Genomic DNA, 25,149 nt, shown 5'->3' with positions numbered 1-25,149 from the left:
GAGATTTTAGGTCTAAGGGGTCTTTTTCTGGGCTGGAAAATTATTGGTTTGTTGTCCGAAGGCCAGCGCTGAAATGGCCAGTCTGAGTCCCCAGATGGGCTAAGAACAAAGATTCCTCCCACACCAAAGGTGCCAACGCAGGAAACTCCATGTGTGCATGGAGTGCCAAGGGTGTCTCAGCAATTCTACTGGAGAGTTTGAGGCTAAGGGCTTTTATTCCAACCTGGAACTTCATTGTTTTGATGCCTGAGCCCCACGCTGAAATGGCCTGTCTCTGTCGCCAGATATACTAAGAACGAAGATTCTTCCCAGACCAAAGGCGCCAGCGCAGGAAGCTCCATGTGTGCATGGAGTGCCAAGGGTGACTCACCAATTGCAAAGGAGACTTGGAGACTAAAGGGTTTTTTTCTTGGTTGGAACTTCATTGGTTTGGTGTCAAGAGCCCAGCGCTGAAATGGTCGTTCTGGGTCCCCAGGTGGACTAAGGATGAAGATTCCTCCCAGAACACAGGAACCAGTGCAGGAAGCTCCATGTGTGCATGGAGTTCCAAGGGTGACTAAACAATTGCAGAGGAGAGTTGGAGGCTAAGGGTTTTTTTTCCTGCCTGGAACTTCAATCGTTTGGCGTCCGAAGCCCTGCGCTGAAATAGCATATCTGGGTCCCCAGATGGACTAAGAAAGAAGAATCCTCCCATAACAAAGGAACCAGCGTAGGAAACTCCATGTGTGCACGGAGTGTCAAAAGTGACTCACCAATTGCACATGAGACTTGAATGGTAAGGGCTTTTCTTCCGGGCTGGAACTTCAATGGTTTGGCATTCGAAGACTGGCGCTGAAATGACCCGTCTTTGTCCCCACATTGACTAAAAACTAAGATTCCTCCAAGAGAGAAAGTTTCAGGGCAAGAAACTCCAGGTGTGCACGGAGTACCATGGGTAGCTCAGCAATTGCAGAGGAGACATGGAGACGAACGGCTTTTTTACCTGCGGGGAACTTCACTGATTTAGTGGACGGAGATCTGAGCCATAATGACCCTTCTCGGTCCCTAGACAGACTAAGAATATTCCTCCAAGAAGAAAAGAGTCAGGACAGGAAACTCCATGGGTGTATTGAGTGCCAAGGGTGGCTCACCAATTGCAGAGGAGACTTGGAGGCTAAGGGCTTTTTTTCCTGGCTGGAAGTTCTTGGGTTTGGTGGTCGCAGATCTGTGCCATAGTGGCACGTCTGGGTCCACAGGTGGATGAGGAACGTAGATTCCTCCCAGAAAAAAGCTGCCTGTGCAGGAAGCTCCAGACGCTGCAGAGGGAGATGAGCCGGGCAAAGCCACCTGGTCGCATTCGCCCTCCTCCTTGCAGACGAGAAGAACTCTCAACTCTCTGTGGAGGACTGTACAGTAGAAAGAAGGGAGGGAGAAAAGGACTCCCACTGAAATAGCGCACAAGAAGCTGAAAAAAAGGCACTACGTGGAAGTGTGCAAGACAGAAAGTTTTTGAGGTCGGTCCCTTTGAATTGCAAACTTCTAAGCATTCGCAGTCTCCTTCTGTTTCGAAACCTTTCTACTAGGCACATATGACAACGCTCTGCAAGTTCATCTCACCTAGACGTACTTTGAAGCGCTTACGGGCTTTTCTTCCGGGCTGGAATTTCACTGGTTTGGTGTGCGAAGTCTGGCTGGAACTTCATTGGTTTGGTGACCCGAGATCTGCGCCGGAAAGGGTCTGGCTCCCCAGTTGGACTAAGAACGGAAATGCCTCCCAGACCAAAGGAGAGTGGGAGTCTATAGGTTTTTTTCTTTGCTGGAAGTCCATTGGTTTGGTGTGAAAAGTCCCGCGGTGAAATGGTCATTCTGGGTCCCCAAATGGATTAAGAACGAAGATTACTTCCAGAACACAGGAGCCAGTGCAGGAAGTTCCACGTGTGCATGGAGCTTCAAGGATGGCTCACCAATTGCACAGGAAACTTGGAGGCTAAGGCCTTTTTTGCCTGACCTGAAGTTCATTGGTTTGGTGGTCACAGATCTGTGCCATAATAGTCTGGGTCCACAGATGGACGAGGAACGTGGATTCTTCCCCGAAAAAAGCTGCCAACGCAGGAAGTTCCAGGCTCTGCAAAGGGAGGCAAGTCGGACAAAGCCAGCTTGCCGCATTTGCCCTCCTTCTTGCAACCAAGAAGAATGCGCAACTCTCTCTGTGTAGTTCTACACAGTCGAAAGGATGCAAGGGAAGAAGGATCCATACTCAAATAGCGCACAAGAAGCTGAAAACAAGGCACTACGAGGAAGTGTGCCAAGAGAGAAAGCTTTTCTGGTCTACCCTATTGAATTGCAAACTCCTAAGCATTGGCAGTCTCCTGCTTCGAAGTCTTTCCATTTGGCACATATGACAAGGCGTTGCACGTTCATCTCAGCTAGACGTACTCTGAAGCGCTTACAGACAAGCGCTTAGCCGCAAGTCGAGAGTGTCCGCTTCAGCCGCCGCAGAGTGAGACGAGGAGGACAAAGCTACCTTGCCGCATTTGCCCTCCTCCTTGCAGCCGAGAAGAACACGCAACTCTCTGTGGAGGGTTGTGCAGTCGAAAGGATGCAAGGGCACAAGGACTCCCACTCAAATAGCGCACAAGAAGCTGAAAACAAGACCCTACGAGGAATTGTGCCAAGAGAGAAAGTTTTTGGGATCTTTCCCTTTGAATTGCAATCTTCTAAGCATTAACAGTCTCTCTCTGCTTTGAAGCCCTTTCACTTGGCACATATGAACACGCTCTGCACGTTCATCTCAGCTAGACGTACTCTAAAGCGTTTACCGGCTTTTCTGCCGGGCTCGAACTTCATTGGTTTGGTGTGCGAAGTCCTGCGATGAAATGACTCGTCTTTTTCCCCAGATGGACTAAAAACGAAGATTCCTCCCAGAGAGAAGGTTTCAGGGTACGAAACACCATGTGTGCACGGAGTACCAAAGGTAGCTCAGCAATTGCATAAAAGATTAGGAGGTTAAGGGCTTTTTTTCCTGGCTGGAAGTTCATTGGTGTGGTGGCCTGAGATCTGAGCCATAATGACCCTTCTGGGTCCCCACACAGACTAAAAACGAATATTCCTCCCAGAAAAAAGGAGACAGGACAGAAAGCTCCATGTGTGTATGGAGCGCCAAAGGTGGTTCACCAAATGCAGGGGAGACTTAGACGCTAAGGCCTTGTTTTCCTGGCTGGAACTTCATTGGTTTGGTGACCCGAGATCTGCGCCGGAAAGGTTCTGGGTCCCCAGATGGATTAAGAATGAAAATTTCTTCCAAGAACACAGGAGCTAGCTGTGGACACTTCATATGTGCATGGAGTACCAAGGGTGACTCACCAAATGCACAGGAGAATTGGAGGCTAAGGTCTTTTTTCCTGGTTGGAACTTCATTGGTTTGGTGTAAGACGCCCAGCGTTGAAATGGCCATTCTCGGTCCCAAGATGAAGATTCCTCCCAAACTGAACGTTTCAGGGCAGGAAACTCTATGTATACACGGAGTACCAAACGTAGCTCAGACATTGCAGAGGAGAGTTGTCAGTTGAGGACTTGTTTTTCTGGCTGGAACTTCATTGGTTTAGTAACCCAAGAACTGCGCCGGAAAGGGTCGGGGTCCCCTGATGGACTAAGAACGAGAATTCCTCCCAGGCTAAAGCGGCCAGCGCAGGAAGCTCCATAAGTGCATGGAGTGCCAAGGGTGACTCGCCAATTGCACAGGAGAGTAGGAGACTATAGGATTTTTTTCTTGGCTGGAATGACCACTCTGGGTCTCCAGATGGACTAAGAACGAAATTCCTTCCAGAACACAGGAGCCAGTGCAGGAAGCTCCACGTGTGCAAGGAGTGTTAAGGGTGGCTCACCAATTGCACAGGAGACTTCAAGGCTAATGGATTTTTTTCCTATGTGGAACTTCATTGGTTTGGTGGCCCCAGATCTGCGCCGTAATGGCGCGTCTTGGGACCCAGATGGATTATGAACGTAGATTCCTCCCACACAAAAGCTGCCAGCGCAGAAAGCTGCATGTGTGCATGGAGTGACAAGTATGACTCAGCAACTGCACAGGAGACTTGGAGGCCAAGGGCTTCTTTTCCTGTCTGGAATTTTATTGCTTTGGTGACCAGAGCCCAGTGCTGAAATGGCATGTCTGGGTCCCCAGATGGACTGAGAATGAAGATTCATCCCATACGAAAGGTGCCAGCGCAGGAAACTCCATGTGTGCATGAAGTGCCAAGGGTGACTCAACAATTGCACAGGAGACTTGGAGGCTAAGGGCTTTTTTTCCTATATGGAACTTCATTGGTTTAGTGACCAGAGCCCAGCGCTGAAATGGCCATTCTGGGTCTCAGATGGAATAAGAACGAAGATTCTTTGCCGATCAAAGGTGCCAGCATAGGAAACTCCATGTGTGCATGGAGGACCAAGGAGACTCACCAATTGCACAGGAGAGTGGGAGACTATAGGATTTTTTCTTGGCTGGAAGTTCATTGGTTTCGTGTGAACAGCCCAGTGCTGAAATGGCCACTCTGGGTCCCCAGATGGACTAAGAACTAAGAATCCTCCCAGACTAAATGAGTCAGCGCAGCAAACTCCATGTGTGCATTAGGTGCCATGGGTGCATCACCAATTCCACAGGAGAGTCGTGGGCTTAAGGCATTTTTTCCTGGCTGGAACTTCATTGGTTCGAGGTCCGAAGCCCCGTGCGGAAATTACTTGTCTGGGTCCCCAAATGGATTAAGAACGAAGATTCCTCCCAAAACACAGGAGTCAGCGCAGAAAGCTCCATGTGTGCATGGAGTACCAAGGGTGACTCACCAAATGCACAGGAGACTTGGGGGCTAAGGGCGTTTTTTCCTACCTGGAACTTCATTTGTTTGGTGTCAAGAGCCCTGGGCTGAAATGGCAACTCTGGTTGCCCAGATGAACTAAGAATGAAGATTCTTCCCAGAAAAAGGAAGCAGCGTAGGAAACTCCATGTGTGCATGGAGTGCCAAGAGTGACTCACCAATTACACATGAGACTTGAAAGGTAAGGGCTTTTCTGCCGGGCTGGAACTTCATTGGTTTGGCGTGCAAAGTCCGACGCTGAAATGACGCGTCTTTTTCCCCACATGAACTAAAAATGAAGATTCCTCTCAGACAGAAGTTTTCAGTGCAAGAAACTCCATGTGTGCACAGACTACCAAGGGTAGCTCAGAAATTGCAAAGGAGACTTGGAGGCTAAGGGCTTTTTTTCCTATATGGAACTTCATTGGTTTGGTGACCAGAGCCCAGCACTGAAATGGCATGTCTGGGTCCCCAGATGGACTAAGAACGAAGATTTTTCCCAGACCAAAGGTGCCAGCGCAGGAAGCTCCACGTGTGCATGGAGTGCCAAGGAGACTCACCAATTGCACAGGAGAGTGGGTGACTATAGGGTTTTTTCTTGGCTGGAAGTTCATTGGTTTGATGAGAAGAGCCCTGCGCTGAAATGGCCATTCTGGGTCCCCAGATGGTCTAAGAACGAAGATTCCTTCCAGAACACAGGAGCCAGTGCAGGAAGTTCCACGTGTGCATGGAGTGGCAAGGGTGACTCACCAATTGCACAGGAGACTTGGAGGCTAACAGCTTTTTTTCCTGTCTGGAAGTTCATAGGTTTGGTGGCCTTAGATCTGCGCCATAATTGAACCTCTGGGTACCCAGATGGAGTAGGAATGTAGATTCCTCCCCAAAAAAAGTTGCCAGCGCAGGAAACTCTATGTGTGCATGGAGTGCCAAGGGTGGCTCACCAATTGCACATGAGACTTGAAAGGTAAGGGCTTTTCTTCCGGGCTGGAACTTTATTGGTTTGGCGTGAGAAGTCTTGCGCTGAAATGACCCATCTTTGTCCCCACATTGACTAAAAACTAAAATTCCTTTCAGACAGAAGGTTTCAAGGCAGGAAACTCCAGGTGTGCACAGAGTGCCAAGGGTAGCTCAGCAGTTGCAGAGGAGACTTGGAGACGAAAGACTTTTTTACCGGTCTGGAACTTCACTGGTTTGGTGGTCCGAGATCTGACCCATAATGACCCTTCTTGGTCCCCAGACAGACTAAGAGTGAAGATTTCTCCCAGAACAAAGGAGACAGGACAGGAAGCTCCATGTGTATATGGAGTGCCAAGGGTGGCTCACCAATTGCACAGGAGAGTTGGAGGCTAAGGGCTTTTTTTCCTGGTTGGAACTTCATGGGTTTGGTGGCCTGAGATCTGCGCCGAAAAGGGTCTCGGTCCCCAGATGAACGAAAAATCTTCCCAGACGAAATGAGTCAGTGCAACAAGCTCCATGTGTGCATTAAGTGCCATGGGTGCATCACCAATTCCACAGGAGAGTCGTGGGCTTAAGGTATTTTTTCCTGGCTGGAAATTCATGGGTCTGATGTCCGAAGCCCTGTACTGAAATTACTTGTGTGGGTCCCCAAATGGACTAAGAACGAAGATTCCTCCCAGAACAAAGGAGCCAGCGCAGGAAGCTGCATGTGTTCATGGAGTGCCAAGGGTGACTCACCAATTTCACAGGAGACTTGGAGGCTAAGGGCTTTTTTTCCTGGCTGGAACTTCATTGGTTTGGTGTCAAGAGCCTAGTGCTGAAATGACCATTCTGGGTCCCCAGATGGATGATTCCTCCCAGAGAAAAGGAACCAGCCTAGGAAACACGATGTGTGCATGGAGTGCCAAGGGTTGCCCAACAATTGCACAGGAGACTTTCAAACTAAGGTTTTTTTTTCCTGCATGGAACTTCATTCGTTTGGTGTCCGAAGCCCTGCGCTAAAATGGACCGTCTGGTGCCCCAGATGGACTAAGAATGAAGATTCCTCCCAGAACAAAGGAGCCAGCGCAGGAAGCTCCATGTGTGCATGGAGTGCCAAGAGTGACTCACCAATTGCACAGGAGACTTGGAGACAAACGGTTTTTTTACCCGCCTGGATCTTCATTGGTTTGGTGGTCAGAGATCTGAACCGTAATGACCCTTCTCGATCCCCACATTGATTAAGAGCAAATATTCCTCCCAGAACAAAGGAGACAGGACAGGAAGCTCCATGTGTGTATGGAGTGCCAAGGGTGGCTCGCCAATTGCACAGGAGACTTGGAGGCTAAGGGTGTTTTTTCTTGGCTGGAACTTCATTGGTTTGGTAACTGGAGCCCAGTGCTGAAATGGCATGTCTCAGTCCCCAGATGGACTAAGAAGAAAAATTCCTCCCAGACTAAATGAGTCAGTGCAACAAGCACCATTAAGTGCCATGGGTGCATCACCAATTCCCCAGGAGAGTCGAAGGCTTAAGGCATTTTTTCCTGGCTGGAAATTCATTGTTTTGGTGTCTGAAGCCCCGTGCTGGAATTACTTGTCTGGGTCCCCAAATGGACTAAGAACGAAGATTCCTCCCAGAACACAGGAGTAAGGGCAAGAAGCTCCATGTGTGCATGGAGTGCCAAGAGTGACTCACCAATTACACAGGAGACTTGAAAGGTAAGGTCTTTTCTTCTGGGTTGGAACTCCATTGGTTTGACGCGCAATGTCTGGTGCTGTAATGACCCGTCTTTGTCCCCACATGGACTAAAAACAAAGATTCCTCCAAGACAGAAGGTTTCAGGGCAGGAAACTTCATGTGTGCATGGAGTACCAATGGTAGCTCAGCAATTGCAGAGGAGACTTGGAGACGAACGGCTTTTTTACCTTCCTGGAACTTCACTGGTTTGGTGGACGGAGATCTGAGCCATAATGACCCTTCTCGGTCCCCAGATGGACTACGAAAAAAGATTCCTCCCAGAACAAAGGAGACAGGACAGGAAGCTCCACGTGTGTATGGAGAGCCAAGGGTGGCTCACCAATTGCACAGGAGACTTGGAGGCTAAGGGCTTTTCTTCCTGACTGGAACTTCATAGGTTTGGTGGCCTGAGATCTACGCCGAAAAGGGTCTGGGTCCCCAGATGGACTAAGAACGAAAATTCTTTGCAGCGGGCTATCACGCGAATGGGAAAGAACAACACATCTATAAGATGCAGATTCAAATCCTTTTTATTATCCAAAGGTCACACAGTATATATTCTTTCGAGTCCTGGACATGCGATCACGAGGAGAGCATTCTATTATGATTGGTTAGCCTACATTGTTCACGCGCCTCAGGCAGTCCATCGATTGGTGGTCTTTAAAGCACACATTCCTGGGAAAAGTTTCTTTTATCACCGTTTTTCTCATATTGCTTTCAGCTGACCTCTGCATTCTTGTAACCGAAAACTTGTTCTTGTTTGTGTAACGGTTAACTCCTGACCTTTTCAGAACTCAGCATCTTCGTTTAAAACTGCTAAGGCCCCAGTCTTTCCCTCTTTCCGTTTAAGCATAGAATCAAAGCTACGAATAATACAATCCTGACGACACATAAAAATACACGGAATATTAAGTAATAAAACTAGAATGAAAACGAGTATAGCCCTTGTTTAAGTATATCTTTTAGCCAACCTCCTACTCCCCAATATGCCAGCCAGGCATCCAGTCCAACAGATCTTTTTTTTACATGATGCATGCGTTCCTGAAGCTCTTGTAACTGTTTGTATATGCTCTGTGAATGATCAGATAGATTCCTGCAACACATTCCTTCAAAATCCTGACACCCGTGCCCATGGGCTAAAAACAAAAAATCAATTGCTGCTCTATTTTCCAAAACTGCATGTCTTAAGCTATTTAAAAACACACGCATAACCCCTTTTTGTATTTGTGCTAGGAAAATCGCCTGGGTCGTCCTTTGCCGGGCCCTTTGCAAACACGACACCAAACATGGCAACATTAGTAGCACAACCACAAAAATAGATAACAGAAGCAAACCTGTCTTGACCATAGGCAAAAACCATTCTGATAGTTCCCATGTACTAACCGACCATTTAGTCAATTCTGACCAGCATTAACCTGCAGCTCTTTGATTCTTGTTTCCAATCATTGAAGGCTAGCATGCATCAACTTACTATAATTAAATCTATATAATACATCCTCTTAAAATCTTAACATTTATAGAGTATTTAAGTTCACACACATAGACATTTACACAGCTTTTTTCACTCATACAGCTTTTTTCCAGTCATTCAGAAGGTGGCCACCTCAATCCACTCCTCATTCACACATAGCTGGGTTTTTTATTATAGTTTTGCATTTCAACCATAGATCTCAGATCCCAGTAATACTGGCTGTGTGCTTCTCAGTCTGCCATCTCTGATGGTCATGTTCAGTAACTCCACCTCTCCTGAACAGGAATCAATACAAGGAACAAAAAGCTTAACAAACCTATATGAGATCCATTTTTGATCCAGCACCTGTTCATGCACATGCATATTCTCCTCCTCCTTTTTTCTTGTATTTGAAAATATGTTTGGCATGTAAAAATGCTTTCTTGACAATAACTTGCCCCATGAGTGAGTTAACCCTGCTATAAGAACACCAAAAGTTATGCAGCATAACAGAAATAATGTTAGGTGAACTGAAAGAAGAGAAGAAAACCATGTGTGTACACTTTAAATTCCCAACTGAAATTTACCTTAACCTGATGCTAGGAAGGGGAAAAGCAAAATCTGCAATTACAAAATCACAGTAACCAAGTAACCAGGACCAATCATAGATTTCTTAAGTCTTTAACTATTCCTCAGTAAGTTCCACTTCTCTGTCAACTGTGACACTGTGACAAACTCAGTGAAAAGCACCACCAGCCATGCACATGGAAGTTCTCTTCAAAGCTCCTTTTTACCCCCTTTTTTTTTTTTTTTAATCAGCTGTAGTTTTAGTAGTTTTGTCACACTGCAACACTACAAGTGCCGAGCCTTGGGACACCCTCAACACAGGCAGTGGCCCCTGATGGTGTCAGGGGGCAGCTTGCCCTGCTCTGGCTCAGAGCCGGCAGTTCCCTAGCTTCCCAGCTCCATCAACAGCAGCTCCGCCTTCGGTCTCCTCCCAGCATAGTGCTGCTTGGCTGTCCTGGTCTGTGTCAGCCCTCCCTGCTGGTGCTGTCTTCGTGCTCTCTGAATGTTGGTATGCAGTCACCTCTGAGGTTCTGTCCGTGTGCCTCTTTCAGTCACTTGCGCTGTTAACAAAAAAGCTTACAAACCGTTACTATTAATAGTTCAGTCAGTTTTGTGTTGTTATCGTAACAGACACAGGTAAGAGCAGTCAATTTTGCAGAGGGGTCTGCTTGGGAAAAAGAAGAGGTGAGCCGCCGGACTGTAGCCAGTCCGCACGTTGTTCCACCTATGACCCTGGGATTCGCAGTCCCCTGCTTTACTGACTGAGCCATCCGAACTTCTTTAACAGTCGCTGTGCTCTTTTCAAGGTAGCCAGGCTCCCATCACGGTACCCAGGCACTCTTAAAATCTTACAGCAGCTTCGTTTTGGAGTCTTAGAGTAAAATTCTTTACCCCGTGTCTTGCATCCGTGAGTGATTGCTGTGAGGAAACCATAACTTGCAAAGCAAACATATCTTTGCCTCTTGTTCAATTGCATTAACATTGTTAAAAGTTCAAGGAATGTTGTGGGCGGGCTCTACGGAATTCCACAGTTGCCGTGCTTTGCAGAACACGCGGGGGGGTGGAAGGGGAGGAGGGAGGAGGCTCCGAGCGTCTGCCTGTCTGCCTTCCCGTGTCCTCTAACAGCGCTCCATCTTGCTCGTGTCCCCCCCCCTTGTCTCAGCCCATCTCCGACACACACCGCGGGGGGAATGGCGGGGGGGAAACGTGATGGTCTCTATCGTGATTTGAGATGGCTCTGGTCCCAGGTCTGACTCCAGCTCGGTCCGGCTCTGCTCTCCTGAGTAAGGCCACGGCTATCAACAACCGACAGTTCCACTGCTAAAGCTGTTAATTCCATCCTGCTTATTCCCTGACTCACCAGTCAGTTGTGTACGAACTGCCTTTCTTCGGGCGCCCAGCTAAAGTTTCTCTGACAACAGGATCCTCGCAGGCTCTGCAGTTTGATGCAATTCGACCCTCTCCAAACACATACATCAGGAGTCACCATATGCCCCGGGTTATCACGCAAGCGGGAAGGAACGACACATCTAGAAGATGCAGATTCAAATATGTTTTATTATCCAAAGGTCCCACAATATATATTCTTTAGAGTCCTGGACATGCGATCACGAGCGTAACATGCTTTTATGATTGGTTAGCCTACATTGTTCACGCGCCGCAGGCAGTCCATCGATTGGTGGTCTTTAAAGCACACATTCCTGGGAAATGTTTCTGTTATCACCAGTGGTCTGGTTCCCTTAATGGACAAAGAATGAAGATTCCTCCCAGAACACAGGAACCAGCGCAGGAAGCTCCATGTGTGCATTAGGTGCCATGGGTGCATCACCAAATCCACAGGAGAGTCGTGGGCTTAAGGCGTTTTTTCCTGGCTGGAAATTCATTGGTTTGGTGTCCGAAGTCAATGCTGAAAATACTTGTCTGGGTCCCCAAACGGACTAAGAACGAAGATTCCTCCCGGAACACAGGAGTCAGTGTAGGAAGCCCCATGTGTGCATGGAGTACCAAGGGTGACTCACCAATTGCAAAGGAGACTTGGAGGCTAAGGGTTTTTTTTCCTGGCTGGAACTTCATTGGTTTGGTGTCAAGAGCCCAGCGCTGAAATGGCCATTCTGGGTCCCGAGATGGACTAAGAACGAAGATTCCTCCCAGGAAAAAGAAACCTGCCTAGGAAACACAATGTGTGCATGGAGTGCCAAGGGTGACTCACAGGAGAGTCTCAAGCTAAGGGTTTTTTTTCCTGCCTGGAACTTCATTCGTTTGGTGTCCGAAGACCCGAGCTAAAATGGCCTGAGTCCCCAGATGGACTAAGAACGACGAATCCTCCCAGAACAAAGGGGTCAGGGCAAAAAGTTCATTGTGTGTATGGAGTGCCAAGAGTGACTCACCAATTGCACAGGAGACTTGAAAGATAAGGACTTTTCTTCCAAGCTGGAACTTCATTGGTTTGGCTTGCGAAGTCTGGCGCTGAAATGACCCGTCTTTGTCCCCACATGGATTAAAACGAAGATTCCTCCAAGACATAAGGTTTCAGAGCAGGAAACTCAATGTGTGCACAGAGTGCCAAGGGTAGCTCAGCAATTGCAGAGGAGACCTGGAGACGAACAGCTTTTTTACCTTCCTGGAACTTCATTGGTTTGGTGGACGGAGATCTGAGCCATAATGACACTTCTCGGTCCCCACATGGATTAAGAATGGATATTCCTCCCAGAACAAAGGAGACAGGACAGGAAACTCCATGTGAGTATGGAGTTCCAAAGGTGACTCACCAATTGCACAGGAGACTTGGAGGCTAAGGGCTTTTTCTCCTGGCTGGAACTTAATTGGTTTGGTGGCCCGAGATCTGCGTCGGAAAGGGTCTGGCTCCCCAGATGGACTAAGAACAAAAATTCCTCCCAGACTAAATGAATCAGCGCAGCAAGCTCCATGGGTGAATTAAGTGCCATGGGCGCATCACCAATTCCACAGAAGAGTCGGAGGCTTAAGGCATTTTTTCCTGGCTAGAAATTCATTGGTTTGGTGTCCGAAGCCCGGTGCTGAAATTACTCTTCTGGGTCCCCAAATGGACTAAGAACGAAGATTCCTCCCAAAACAAAGGAGGCAGCGCAGGAACCTCCATGTGTGCATGGAGTGCCAAGGGAGACTCACCAATTGCACAGGAGACTTGGCGGCTAAAGCCTTTTTTTCCTGGCTGGATCTTCATTGGTTTGGTGTCAGGAGACAAGCGCTGAAATGGCCATTCTGGGTGCCCAGATGGATTAAGAATGAAGATTCCTCTTAGAAAAAAGGAACTAGTTTAGGAAACTCAATTTGCGCATGGAGTGTCAAGGGTGACTCACCAATCGCACAGGAGGCTTCTAAGCTAAGGGCTTTTTTACCTGCTTAGAACTGCATTGGTTTGGTGGACAGAGATCTGAGCCATAATGATGCTTCTCGGTCCACACATGGATTAAGAACGAAGATTCCTCCCAGAACAAAGGGCACAGGACAGGAAACTCCATCTGTGTAAGGAGTGCCAAGAGTGACTCACCAATTGCACAGGAGACTTGGAGGATAAGGGTTTTTTTTCCTGGCTGGAACTTCATTGGTTTGTATGCCCGAGATCTGCGCTGGAAAAGGCTCTGGGTCCCCAGATGGACTAAGAACGAAAATTCACCCCAGACTAAATGAGTCAGCGCAACAAGATCCATGTGTGCATTAAGTGCCATGGGTGCATCACCAATTCCACAGGAGAGTCGGGGGCTTAAGGCATTTTTTCCTGGCTGGAAATTCATTGGTTTTGTGTCTGAAGTCCCATGCTGAAATTACTTCTCTGCGCCACCAAATGGACTAAGGACGAAGATTCCTCCCAGAACACAGCAACCAGCACAGGAAGCTCCATGTGTGCATGGAGTGCCAAGGGTGACTCCCCAATTGCACAGGAGACTTGGAGGATAAAGGCTTTTTTCCTGACTGGAAATACATTGGTTTGGTGTCAAGAGCCCAGCGTTGAAATGGCCATTCTGGGTCCCCAGATGGACTAAGAACAAAGAATCCTCCCAGAACAAAGGAGCCAGTGCAGGAATTTCCATGTGTGTATGGAGTGCCAAGAGTGACTCACCAATTGCACAGGAGACTTGAAAGGTAAGGCCTTTTCTTCCGCGCTGGAACTCCATTGGTTTGGTGCGTGAAGTCTGGCACTGAAATGACCCGTATTTGTCCCCCCATGGACTAAAAATGAAGATTCCTCCCAGACAGACGGTTTCAGGGCAGGAAACTTCAAGTGTGCATGGAGTAGCAAGGGTAGCTCAGCAATTGCAGAGGAGACTTGGAGACGAACGTTTTTTTTACCTGTCTGGAACTTCGTTGGTTTGGAGGTTCGAGATCTGAGCCATAATCACCCTTCTCGGTCCCCAAACGGACTAAGAACGAGGATTCCTCCTAGAATACAGGAACCAGGGAGGGAAGCTCCATGTGTGCATGGAGTGCCAAGAGTGACTCACCAATTGCACAGGAGACTTGGAGGATAATGGCTTTTTTTCCTGTCTGGAACTTCATTGGTTTGGTGTCAAGAGTCCAGTGCTAAAATGACCATTCTGGGTCCCCAGATGGACTAAGGATGAAGATTCCTCCCAGAAAAAAGGAACTGGTCTAGGAAACTCAATGTGTGCATGGAGTGCCAACGGGAGCTCACATATTGCACAGGAGACTTGCAAGCTAAGGGCTTTTTTTCCTGCATCGAACTTCATTCGTTTGGTGTCCGAAGACCCACGCTAAAATGACCTGTCTGGGTCCTCAGATGGACTAAGAACGACAAATCCTCCCAGAACAAAGGGGTCAGGGCAAAAAGTTCCATGTGTGTATGGAGTGCCAAGAGTGAGTCACCAATTGCACAGGAGACTTGAAAGATAAGGGCTTTTCTTCCGGGCTGGAACTTCATTGGTTTTGCTTGCGAAGTCTGGGGCTGAAATGACCCGTCTTTGTCCCCACATGTATTAAAAACAAAGATTCCACCCAGACAGAAGGTTTCAGGGCAGGAAAGTCAATGCGTGTATGGAGAACCAAGGGTGACTCAGCAATTGCAGAGGACACTTGGAGGCTAAGGGCTTTTTTTCCTGCCTGGAACTTCATTGGTTTGGAGGTTTGAGATCTGCGCCATAATGACCCCTCTCGGTTCCCACATGGGCTATGAATGAAGATTCTTCCCAGAACAAAGCAGACAGGACAGGAAGCTCCATGTGTGTATAGATTGCCAAGGGTGGTTTACCAATTGAACAGGAGACTTGGAGGTTAAGGACTCTTTTTCCTGGTTGGAACTCCATTGGTTTGGTGGACGGAGATCTGCGCCGTAATGGCACGACTGTGTACCCAGAGGGACTAGCAATGTAGATTCCTCCCAGACAAAAGCTGCCAGCGCAGGAAGCTCCATAAGTGCATGGAGTGCAAAGGGTGACTCACCAATTGCACAGGGGACTTGAAGGCTAAGGGGTTTTTTCCTGGCTGGAACTTCACTGGTTTGGTTATCAGGGCCCAGGACTGAAATGACATGTCTGGGTCCCCAGATGGACTAAGAACGAAAATTCCTCCCAGACTAAATGAATCAGCGCAGCAAGCTCCATGGGTGAATTAAGTGCCATGGGTGCATCACCAATTCCACAGGAGAGTCGGAGGCTTAAGGCATTTTTTCCTGACTGAAAATTGATTGGTTTGGTGTCTGAAGACCCGTGCTGAAATTACTTGTCTGGGCCCCCAAATGGACTAAGAACGTAGATTCCTCCCAGACAAAAGCTGCCAGCGCAGGAAACTCCATGTGTGCATGGAGTGGCAAGGGTGACTTACCAATTGCACAGGAGACTTGGAGGCTAAGGGCTTTTTTCCTGGGTGGAATTTCATTGGTTTGGTGACCGGAGCCCACCGCTAGAATGGCATGTCTGGGTCACCAGATGGAATAAGAATTAAGATTCCTGCCAGAAAAAAGGAACCAGCATAGGAAAACCAATGTGTGCATTGAGTGCCAAGGGTGGCTCTGGAATTGCACTGGAGACTTGGAGACTAAGTGCTTTTTTTCCTGACTGGAACTTCATTGGTTTGGTGGTGCAAGATCTGCGTCGGAAAGGGTCTGGCTCCCCAGATGGACTAAGAACGAAAATTCCTCCCAGACTTAATGAGTCAGCGCAGCAAACTCCATGTGTACATTAAATGCCATGGGTGCATCACCAATTCCCCAGGAGAGTCGGAGGCTTAAGGCATTTTTTCCTGGCTAGAACTTCATTGGTTTGGTGTCGGAAGCCCGGTGCAGAAATTACTCTTCTGGGTCCCCAAATGGACTAAGAACGAAGATTCCTCCCAAAACAAAGGAGGCAGCGCAGGAACCTCCATGTGTGCATGGAGTGCCAAGGGAGACTCACCAATTTCACAGGAGACTTGGCGGCTAAAACCTTTTTTTCCTGGCTGGAACTTCATTGGTTTGGTTTCAAGAGACAAGCGCTGAAATGGCCATTCTGGGTGCCCAGATGGATTAAGAATGAAGATTCCTCTTAGAAAAAAGGAACTAGTCTAGGAAACTCAATGTGCGCATGGAGTGTCAAGGGTGGCTCACCAATCGCACAGGAGGCTTCTAAGCTAAGGGCTTTTTTACCTGCTTAGAACTGCATTGGTTTGGTGGATAGAGATCTGAGCCATAATGATGCTTCTCGGTCCACACATGGATTAAGAACAAAGATTCCTCCCAGAACAAAGGGCACAGGACAGGAAGCTCCATGTGTGTAAGGAGTGCCAAGAGTGACTCACCAATTGCATGGGAGACTTGGAGGATAAGGCTTTTTTTCCTGGCTGGAACTTCATTGGTTTGGTGAATGGAGATCTGTGCCATAATGGCACGCCTGGGTACCCAGAGGGACTAGGAATGTAGGTTCCTCCCACACAAAAGCTGCCAGCGCAGGAAGCTCCATAAGTGCATTAAGTGTCGAGAGTGACTCACCAATTACACAGGAGACTTGGAGGCTAAAGGCTTTTTTTTCCTGGCTGGAACTTCATTGGTTTGGTTACCAGGGCCCAGGACTTAAATGGCATGTCTGGGTCCCCAGATGGACTAAGAACAAAAATTCCTCCCAGACTTAATGAGTCACCGCAGCAAGCTCCATGTGTGCATTAAGTGCCATGGGTGCATCACCAATTCCACAGGAGAGTCGGAGGCTTAAGGCATTTTTTCCTGGCTGGAACTTCATTGGTTTAGTGTCTGAAGCCCGGTGCTGAAATTACTTGTCTTGTTGCCCGCCACGATAAGAAGCACAAACCAACAGAGTGTTAGTTCATGTCGGTGCTTTATTATGGGCCCAGGGGACCTGTGGACTAAAGTCCAAAGCCAGAATCTCAAAAGACCCTCATTCTGAGTACATCTTTTATACACTCAGACAAACAAAGACATTTGCTAAGTTACTACATCAAAGTGCATACTGAAACTTAATATTTCATCCAAATAATTAACTCCTAACTAGGTCATCATAAATCATCCTCAGTTGCCTAACTCTAAAATTCATTTAACTAACTCCCACAACCCAGGTGCAAGTCATCAGTAGATTAGAAAACTATGTTCTCTATGTTTCAGTTCCTCTTTTGATAATTGTTTCTTCTTACTGTTGCATGGCTAGCACATTCCAATCTTTTTGGGGCCTCACAGGCCTGTTCTATACAGAGACCTTTAGCTATACTACTGCTAATTCAAAATTCTTGTAACAAGTCCCCCCTTTTGAGCATTCTTCAATCTTCAATTGCAAGGATGCTCAAATTATCTAAATCGAAGTTTCGCGTTGATCAGAAGAGTCGCGCTGATCAGAAGACTCGCCATTGGGGAGGATGGCCTCTTTCCGGGTTACTGCCATGATGATTCGACGAGTGTGCTGCCCTTCTTTTACAATCAGTCCTAGGAGACACTTATATACAATCAAAGCAATAAGGATTATAATTCCAAACATTATAACATACTGAATAATTGAGGATAGCCATCCAGAAACATTTAAACCAAGGGAGCTGAATATTTCACCAATCCAGTTATGCTCTGCATCTTTTTGTAAATTTTGCACATTTCCTTCAATTTGTTCTAACTGAGAAATATCATTTTCAACCTCATGTGTGACATTTGGAATGTGGATGCAGCAGTGTTCATCCCGTGCATGCAGGTAACCACAAACTCCGTGTTCCTTTAATAGAAATAAATCTAATGCCATTCGGTTTTGTATAGTCATGCGAGTAGTCGCTTGTAATTGGATATTCATGTCCTTAAATCCCTTTTTGGTAGCCGCTGCCAATCTTTCCGTTTGACTCATTAATTTGAACAGCATCTCTCTATTATGATAAGATGCAATCGGTGCAAACAAGGACTCTAATGCCCATCCAAATTTAACTCCAGATGATGGGTCATGCCACTCATCTGGGTTTTGCTCGAAGGCCCTTTTTCGCCTAGGTTGAATATCTGTAGTGGTCAATTCCTCTGTTTTCCAATAAGGGCATAGGGTAGGAACTCCTAAGGTGATTTGCGTCGCAGGGCCATCTACAGGCATATGAGTGGTCCATTGTCCATGTCCCATTACCCAAACTAGATTTCCTGGGCTGCTCACAGTGGTGGTGAGACAATCTACACTACGTGAGCTATTATAACCTATTATGGAGTGATTGTATCCCCGGCACTCACAACCCAATCTTAACTGAATTCGTACTGGGATTAAACCTACGTCACCATTGGGAGTGTCACATGTGTAAATTCGAGTGCAATTCCATAAATCTGTAGGTGAGAGTATTTGCCGCCATTGTTTATGTTTTGAATGTAGAAAAGAGTAATTTTGGTTTTTAGAACCTACCCAATGAATGCACCATTGTACTTTCCCTAAATAGCTGTAGGTTTTTAATAAACTAGGTCCCCAAATTGTTTGCCACTTTTCTAGAGTAGCAGGAGTAGTGTTATTTTGACACTTTTGTTCCAATTTTCCCTCATCCATTTGGACTTACACCCTTACACAGGTGTCTACGCTACTAATAGAGGGGGAAACTATACACTGTCCCAACAAGCCATGCATACTTCTGTCTATCCACTTGAGGAATCCTGGCAACTGTTCACATTGCTCTCGGGTTTTAACACTTCCATAAAGACATCCATCTATCGTTACTGGGTGAGGTTTAGTTAAAAACTTACAACTCCACGTGGTATTAACAAATAGTCTCGGGAGTTCTGGAACTGGTATTATTCCCCATGGGATCGGGTCCCCAGCCGCGTGTGGCAGTGGAAGGCATGCAGTAATTCTAGAGACATTTTGAACCATTCCAAAATCTCTAATTAGTCCAACTATTAAATTTTCTTGCTTGGTTCCTGTATAGGAAATGTGTGGGATTCGTGGAACCTGTGATGTATGGGTCTGTCGAGTCATTCGCACAGTTTTTACATAAACAGAGGTCACTCCTGTTCCCCACCAGTCATCTTTACTTATCCAGCAAATGTATTGTCCTTCATCCTGCCCTCTTTTTGTCTGTTGAATTGTTAGGGCAATACTCTGTGGCCCCTGCTCAATGTGATATTTAGAATCATTCTGTAAGTTATAACCTTTGAACCACCAACCATAATCCGAGAAAAACTGTCTCCGAATTTTGCAACTCAGGGTAACATTTCCTCCTTCTGCTATGGTATAACTTTCCTGTTCTGGTTGGATTTCCTGACCTTGATATGGCACACTTCTAACTGTCCTGATCCCATAATTCTCTTCCTCGTCACAAGAGACAACACATACAAAGGTACTTTCAGTCTCTCCTACTTCTGGATTTGAAATATTTAACCAACCTCTTCCATTCTCCTCGCCAGACCACCAGCTAATTCCCTCAGTTTGCCTTTCCCACATTCCAGTTGTCATGTTTATTTTCCACCATTTAAGGTCAAGGTTCTCATAGCATGGATAGCTCAATTTAAACGCGCAATTAATCCGTAGAGGAGGGCCATGCCATGTATCAACTTGCAGATGAAGGGGTATCTGTATGCCTGAGTCCCTATTATGTGTGGAATTAAACGTGTGTATACTTGCATACTCGTAATCAAAACTCATTCGAACCCACACTATGCAAGAATACACACCATCGACCTCAGGAGTCACAGTGGGTACCTGCAAGACGGTATAGCCCTTTTGCTGCGTCCTGTTCCATACCGTGGTCACACCTTCGGTTATATCATGGTCCTGATCCATCCATCGCCACCAAACATGCACATCATCCCATTCAGCTTCCCGGTTATCAGAAAACAAACAGGTCAGATTTACACTTGTTCCTTCAGGCACTAGAACGAAAGGATTAGACACAGTAATTGTAACACCTGCATCAGTGGTACCTATTAACAGTAACAGAATTACTATTCGCACTATGAGTCTTATTGGACCGCCCGGAACACCGTTCCGGTCGGCGTGATGGATTCTGCAACCCACTGCACGGGGACCTTCTTGACCCTCGTGTAGTGAATCCAGTTGTCAATGCCTTCGACCTTGACAACTGTATAGGTTGTCATCAACACCTGGCGGGGGCCGTCCCATGTTTCCTTCAGTGGTTCTACCGACCAATTCTTCACGTAGACCTGATCTCCTGGAGAAATGTCATGCACTGGGTTCTCCAGAGGTAAAGGTCGATTCCACTGTAAGGCTCCCCAAAACGCTACAAGAGTCTTATTTAGAGACAAGATATAGTTAAACACAGCTTGGTCTCCTACTACATGAGGGTCACCCTGATACGTTGCAGCATGGTATGGTTTTCCGTACAGAATCTCGTATGGGCTTACCCCAATTCTTTCCCTAGGTTTAATCCTAATTCTCAACAGAGCAAGAGGCAAAGCTTGGGGCCACTGAATTTTCGCTTCTTGACAAATTTTCTTTAATTGGTTTTTCAGGGTCTGATTCATCCTTTCTACCTGCCCACTAGATTGTGGTCTCCACGGGGTGTGGAGATTCCATACTATTCCTAACACTGTGGCTAAGTCCTGTACAACCCCTGCAATAAAGTGTGGCCCTCTATCTGAAGACAATCCTAATGGTACTCCAAACCTCGGAATAATTTCTTTCAGAAGAGTCTTTACTACTTCCTTAGCCTGGTTAGTTCTACATGGAAAAGCTTCTGACCACCCTGAAAAGGTACACACATACACCAGCAAATATTTGTATGTCTGAGCCCTTGGCAATTCAGAAAAGTCTACCTGCCAGTAATCTCCTGGAAGTTGTCCAATTTGAAGTTTTCCCATTTGTACCTGTTTCCTCACTATTGGATTGTTTTTAATACATGCTGGGCATGTCGCATTCACCCTCTTAGCCAGTGTTAACATCTGATTTGAGAAAATTTTATTTCTCAGAAATTTAACCATTGCTTCTGCACCCCAGTGGCACTTACCATGCTCGATTTCAAGCACTGTCTTCATTATTCTGATTGGCAGTATTACCTGTCCAGTAGGGGTAATATACCATCCTTTTACATTTTTCTTTGCTTCCATCATATGGGCCAACTTTTCATCTTCCGGTGTGTAATGGGGCTTTTCTTCCATGTGTACTGCTGCTGGGTTATCACGAGTTGGTAGCAAAGCCATTTGAGTCCATACCTGTGTAGCTGCCCGTCGTGCTGCTTGGTCTGCCAATCTGTTTCCTTGAGACTCTGGTTCCGAACTGGTCTGGTGTCCCTTCACGTGCATTATGGCTACAGCTGACGGTTTGTGTATTGCCTTTAGTAGCTGAAAGATTTCTTCCCGATGTTTAATTGCTGTCCCTTGTGAAGTAAGCAACCCTCTCTCCTTCCACAATGCCCCATGTACGTGGACTACTCCAAAAGCATACTTTGAGTCAGTCCAGATGTTAACTCTCTTTTCTTGACTCAGGATTAGGGTTCTTACTAATGCCCATATCTCAGCTTTTTGTGCTGATGTTCCCGGGGGTAATGCCTTTGCTTCCACGACTTCCTGTAGAGTTACCACCGTGTGCCCTGCATACCTGGTACCATTTTCCACGAAGCTTGATCCACCTGTAAACAGTTCCCAGTCCGGGTTCTCCAGTGGTTCATCCTTCAAGTCCTTTCGACTAGCATAGACATGCTCGATTGTCTCCATGCAGTCATGTTCCAGGACTCCCTCTTCCTGGGCGGACCTGAGAAACTCGGCCGGATTGAGATGGTTAGTAACTTTTAATTCAATGTCATCCTGTTCCCTAAGCAGGGCCTGGTATTGTAACATTCTGCTGGAGGAGAGCCAATGTCCCCCTTTCTGTTCCAGGACTGCTATGACCATATGTGGCACGTAAACTGTAATATGCCTTCCCAGAGTCAGTTTATGTGCTTCCTGGATCAATATCACCGTTGCTGCTACTGCTCTGAGGCACCCAGGCCAACCCCCACTTACAGTGTCCAGTTGCTTTGAAAAGGAACCAACGGGTCTCTTCCAGGATCCCAGTCGTTGTGTGAGTACTCCCAGAGCCAACCGTTGTCTTTCGCAGACATACAGCTGGAAATCTTCTGTTATGTCAGGCAGTCCCAAAGCAGGTGCTTCCCGCAGAGCTTTCTTTAAGTCCTGGAATGCCTTTTCCTGTGCCCGTCTCCAAACTAGCTGCGACTCCTTCACTGCTTCATACAGCGGTCTAGCGAGGAGTCCGAAGTCAGGAATCCATAGTCGGCACCAGCCGATCATTCCTAGAAAAGATCTCAATTCCTGATTATTCCGTGGGGCCGGGATAGCACAGATAGTTTTTACTCTGTGCCTAATCGCCGAACTCCTTGGGAAATCTCGCAACCCAGGTAGATAACTTTTTGTTTAACTAATTGGACCTTTTCCTTTGAAACTCGGTAACTTGCTTGGCCTAACATGTTTAGCAGTTCATTGGTTAGCTTGTAACACAGCTCTCGTCCTTCTGTACCCAGAAGGATGTCATCTACATATTGCAATACTATGTAGGAAAAAGGAGAGTCTTTTACCTGTGATGTCTTCCACTCTTCAAGTTCTTTTGCTAGCTGATTACCAAATATTGTAGGCGAAGATTTATATCCCTGTGGTAGACGCGTCCAGGTAAGTTGTCTTTTCCTCCCCGTGTCGGGATTTTCCCACTCAAAGGCGAAAAAGTGCCAGTTCTCCAGTGCCAATGGTATGCAGAAGAATGCATCTTTCAAATCTATTACTGAAAACCACTGAAATTTCTCAGAAACAGATGTTAACAAGGTATATGGGTTTGCAACCACCAGGTGAATGTCCTTGGTTAAAAGATTGACTGCCCTGAGATCTTGTACTAGTCTGTATTTCCCATTTGGTTTCCTGACTGGAAAGATTGGTGTATTAAATTCTGATTCACACTCTTTTAATATTCCAAGAACTATAATTTGTTCAATTAGAGGTGCTACCCCCCTTCTCGCTTCTAAACTAATTGGATATTGTTTAATTCGTACTGGTTGTGCTCCTTCTTTAAGTTCTATCACTACTGGAACTGCTGCTTTAGATAAGCCCGGGACCCCGGTCTCCCACACCCAAGGGACAACTGCATGTTCTATTTCCTGAGGAATTTCTTCTGTTTCTATTTCCTTTACAGTAAATATTTGTGCCACATTTTCTTCCGGGATTTCTAGTTTGACCCTTCCGTTTTCAAACACTATAGTAGCCTGTAAGAAGGACAATAAATCTCTCCCTAACAAACACTCTGGGCTATTAGGCATATAAAGAAATTGGTGATCCAATTGTTTCCCTCTAAATTTGATATCCAGTGGCCTCAAGAATGCACGTTCCTCTGCTTGTCCCGATACACCCACAACACGGACAGTTGAATTACTTAAAGGACCCATTAACCGATTCATTGCTGAAAAACTAGCTCCCGTATCTACGCGAAATTCCATAGGTTCTCCTTCTATTTCCAGGACAACCTTTAGGTCTCGGACTAGTCAGCTCTGACTCTGGTAGTTTTGCAACATAAATGCTTGAGCGACACCTTGTGGCGTCCCATTACCCGCGCCCTGCATGTTCCCGACTAATGAATTCATCCCTACCCCCGCATTTAAGGGGCATTCATTTTTCCAATGTCCCTGACCCTTGCATAGTGCACACTGATTTAACCCTATCTTTCCACGTCCACCCTGGAATCCAAATCCACTCTGGTTATTAAAACCTCTTCCAACCCCCCTGCCTCTGTTTCCACGACCCCTGCTTCTATTTCCTCTGTTATAGTTTCCCCCAGCCGCCTGCAAAATTGCTAACATGCTCTCTTGCTGCTTCTTAGTTTGCTCCTTTTCACGATTATTATACACTTTCCAAGCCACTTCTAACAATTTTTCTAAATTCCGCGTCTCTTCGCCTTCTAATTTCTGCAATTTCTTCCTAATATCTTCCTGGGACTGTCCCATGAAAATCAAAGCCAACTGTAACTTCCCTGACTCTGCTTCTACGTCCAAGTCTGTATATTTTCTAGCTGTCTCCTTCAGTCTTTCTAGGAAGGCAGAGGGGGATTCCGCCTTATCCTGCCGCACAGAATATAGCTTAGACCAGTTTAAAGTCTTTGGAATTCCGCTTCGAATTCCTTCTACCAACAAATCTTGATAAACTTTTAACCTATGATAGTCGCCTGCAGCATTAGGATTCCATTCAGGGTCCTCTCGAGGTACTAAATCATTAACTGTTCCCTGCCCAGGCTGCGCGCGAATCTTTTCTCTGGCTCTCTCAACCATTACTCGCAATACCATTTCTTTTTCAGTAGAATCTAGGATTGTATCCAATAAAACTTGCAAATCATTCCAGTCCGGATTCTGAGTTTTTATAACCATTTTAACAACACGCACCACACGCTCAGGATTTTCTCTATACGCTCCTGCTGATTGCTTCCAAATTAATAAATCATTTGGCGAAAAAGGTACTTTTACCATGACCCGCGCTCCTCCTGCCCCCACTGCCTCTCACAGAGGGACCATTAATTTCGGGGCAAGGGCGACACAGCCCTCCCCTCGCTTCCATGTCTCCGCTCCCGACTCCTTCCCCGTTCTTTCCTTCCCCTACAAGTCCGTCCCGCTAACGGGGTCCTATCAGTGTGCTCCTTTTCCTCCTCATCCGAGGATGATGGGGGCACAGGTGGGGGCGAATCTCGCCTACGTGAGGGAGTTGCTCTCAATGGGGGCACGGTAGGAGTGGGGGCTGCTCTCAATGGGGGCGGGGTAGGGGTAAGGCTCGGAGAGACTAACAAAGCAATATCTTCCTCCGGTTCAGCAAACCGTGCCTTTCGCTCCTTGCATCCCACGCACTCGTCATTCGATGCTTTTAACACCAGCACACCACAGCCATTCTGCCACTCAGGTTTACGTCTCAAATAATAAAATAAATCTAGATATGGTATTTCGTCCCATAGATCATTGTCTTTTAAATATTGCAGTAAAGGAGACATTATCTCTAGTGTCATAGTGCCGTTCTTCGGTCACTGCATCCCTTCAGTATTATACTGTGGCCACACATTATTACAATAGTCAATTAGTTGCTTTTTACTTAGTTCCTGCCCAAAATTCCCCTCCTTCCAGTGTTTTAGTATGCGACCAAGCGGAGAATCATCAGGAATATTAGTTTCAGAACAGGACAATGCTCTAAAGGTTTTAAAAGGCATCATACCCACAATAGCACAACACACTCACACAAA

The 25,149-nt window shown here is 46.7% G+C and overlaps 1 protein-coding gene across 1 annotated transcript; it reads right to left on the bottom strand.

The window, feature by feature from the left end:
• Window positions 1–19,898: 19,898 nt before the first annotated feature.
• Window positions 19,899–23,140, bottom strand: LOC114071041 (the record flags this gene model as incomplete). Its single annotated transcript, XM_027908701.1, has 3 exons — window positions 19,899–20,107; window positions 21,500–21,635; window positions 22,466–23,140. Coding segments are annotated over 3 exons (1,020 nt in total), but the record flags the coding sequence as incomplete, so codon positions are not given.
• Between the last annotated feature and the right edge of the window lie 2,009 nt (window positions 23,141–25,149).

Source organism: Empidonax traillii, unplaced genomic scaffold (genome assembly GCF_003031625.1).
Source record: "Empidonax traillii isolate 1590-97213 ecotype Southwest subspecies unplaced genomic scaffold, ASM303162v1 scaffold1802:size59920, whole genome shotgun sequence".
Classification (NCBI taxonomy): domain Eukaryota; kingdom Metazoa; phylum Chordata; class Aves; order Passeriformes; family Tyrannidae; genus Empidonax; species Empidonax traillii.
Note: the sequence above shows the minus strand (reverse complement) of the source record. Positions and strands in the feature narration are given on the sequence as shown.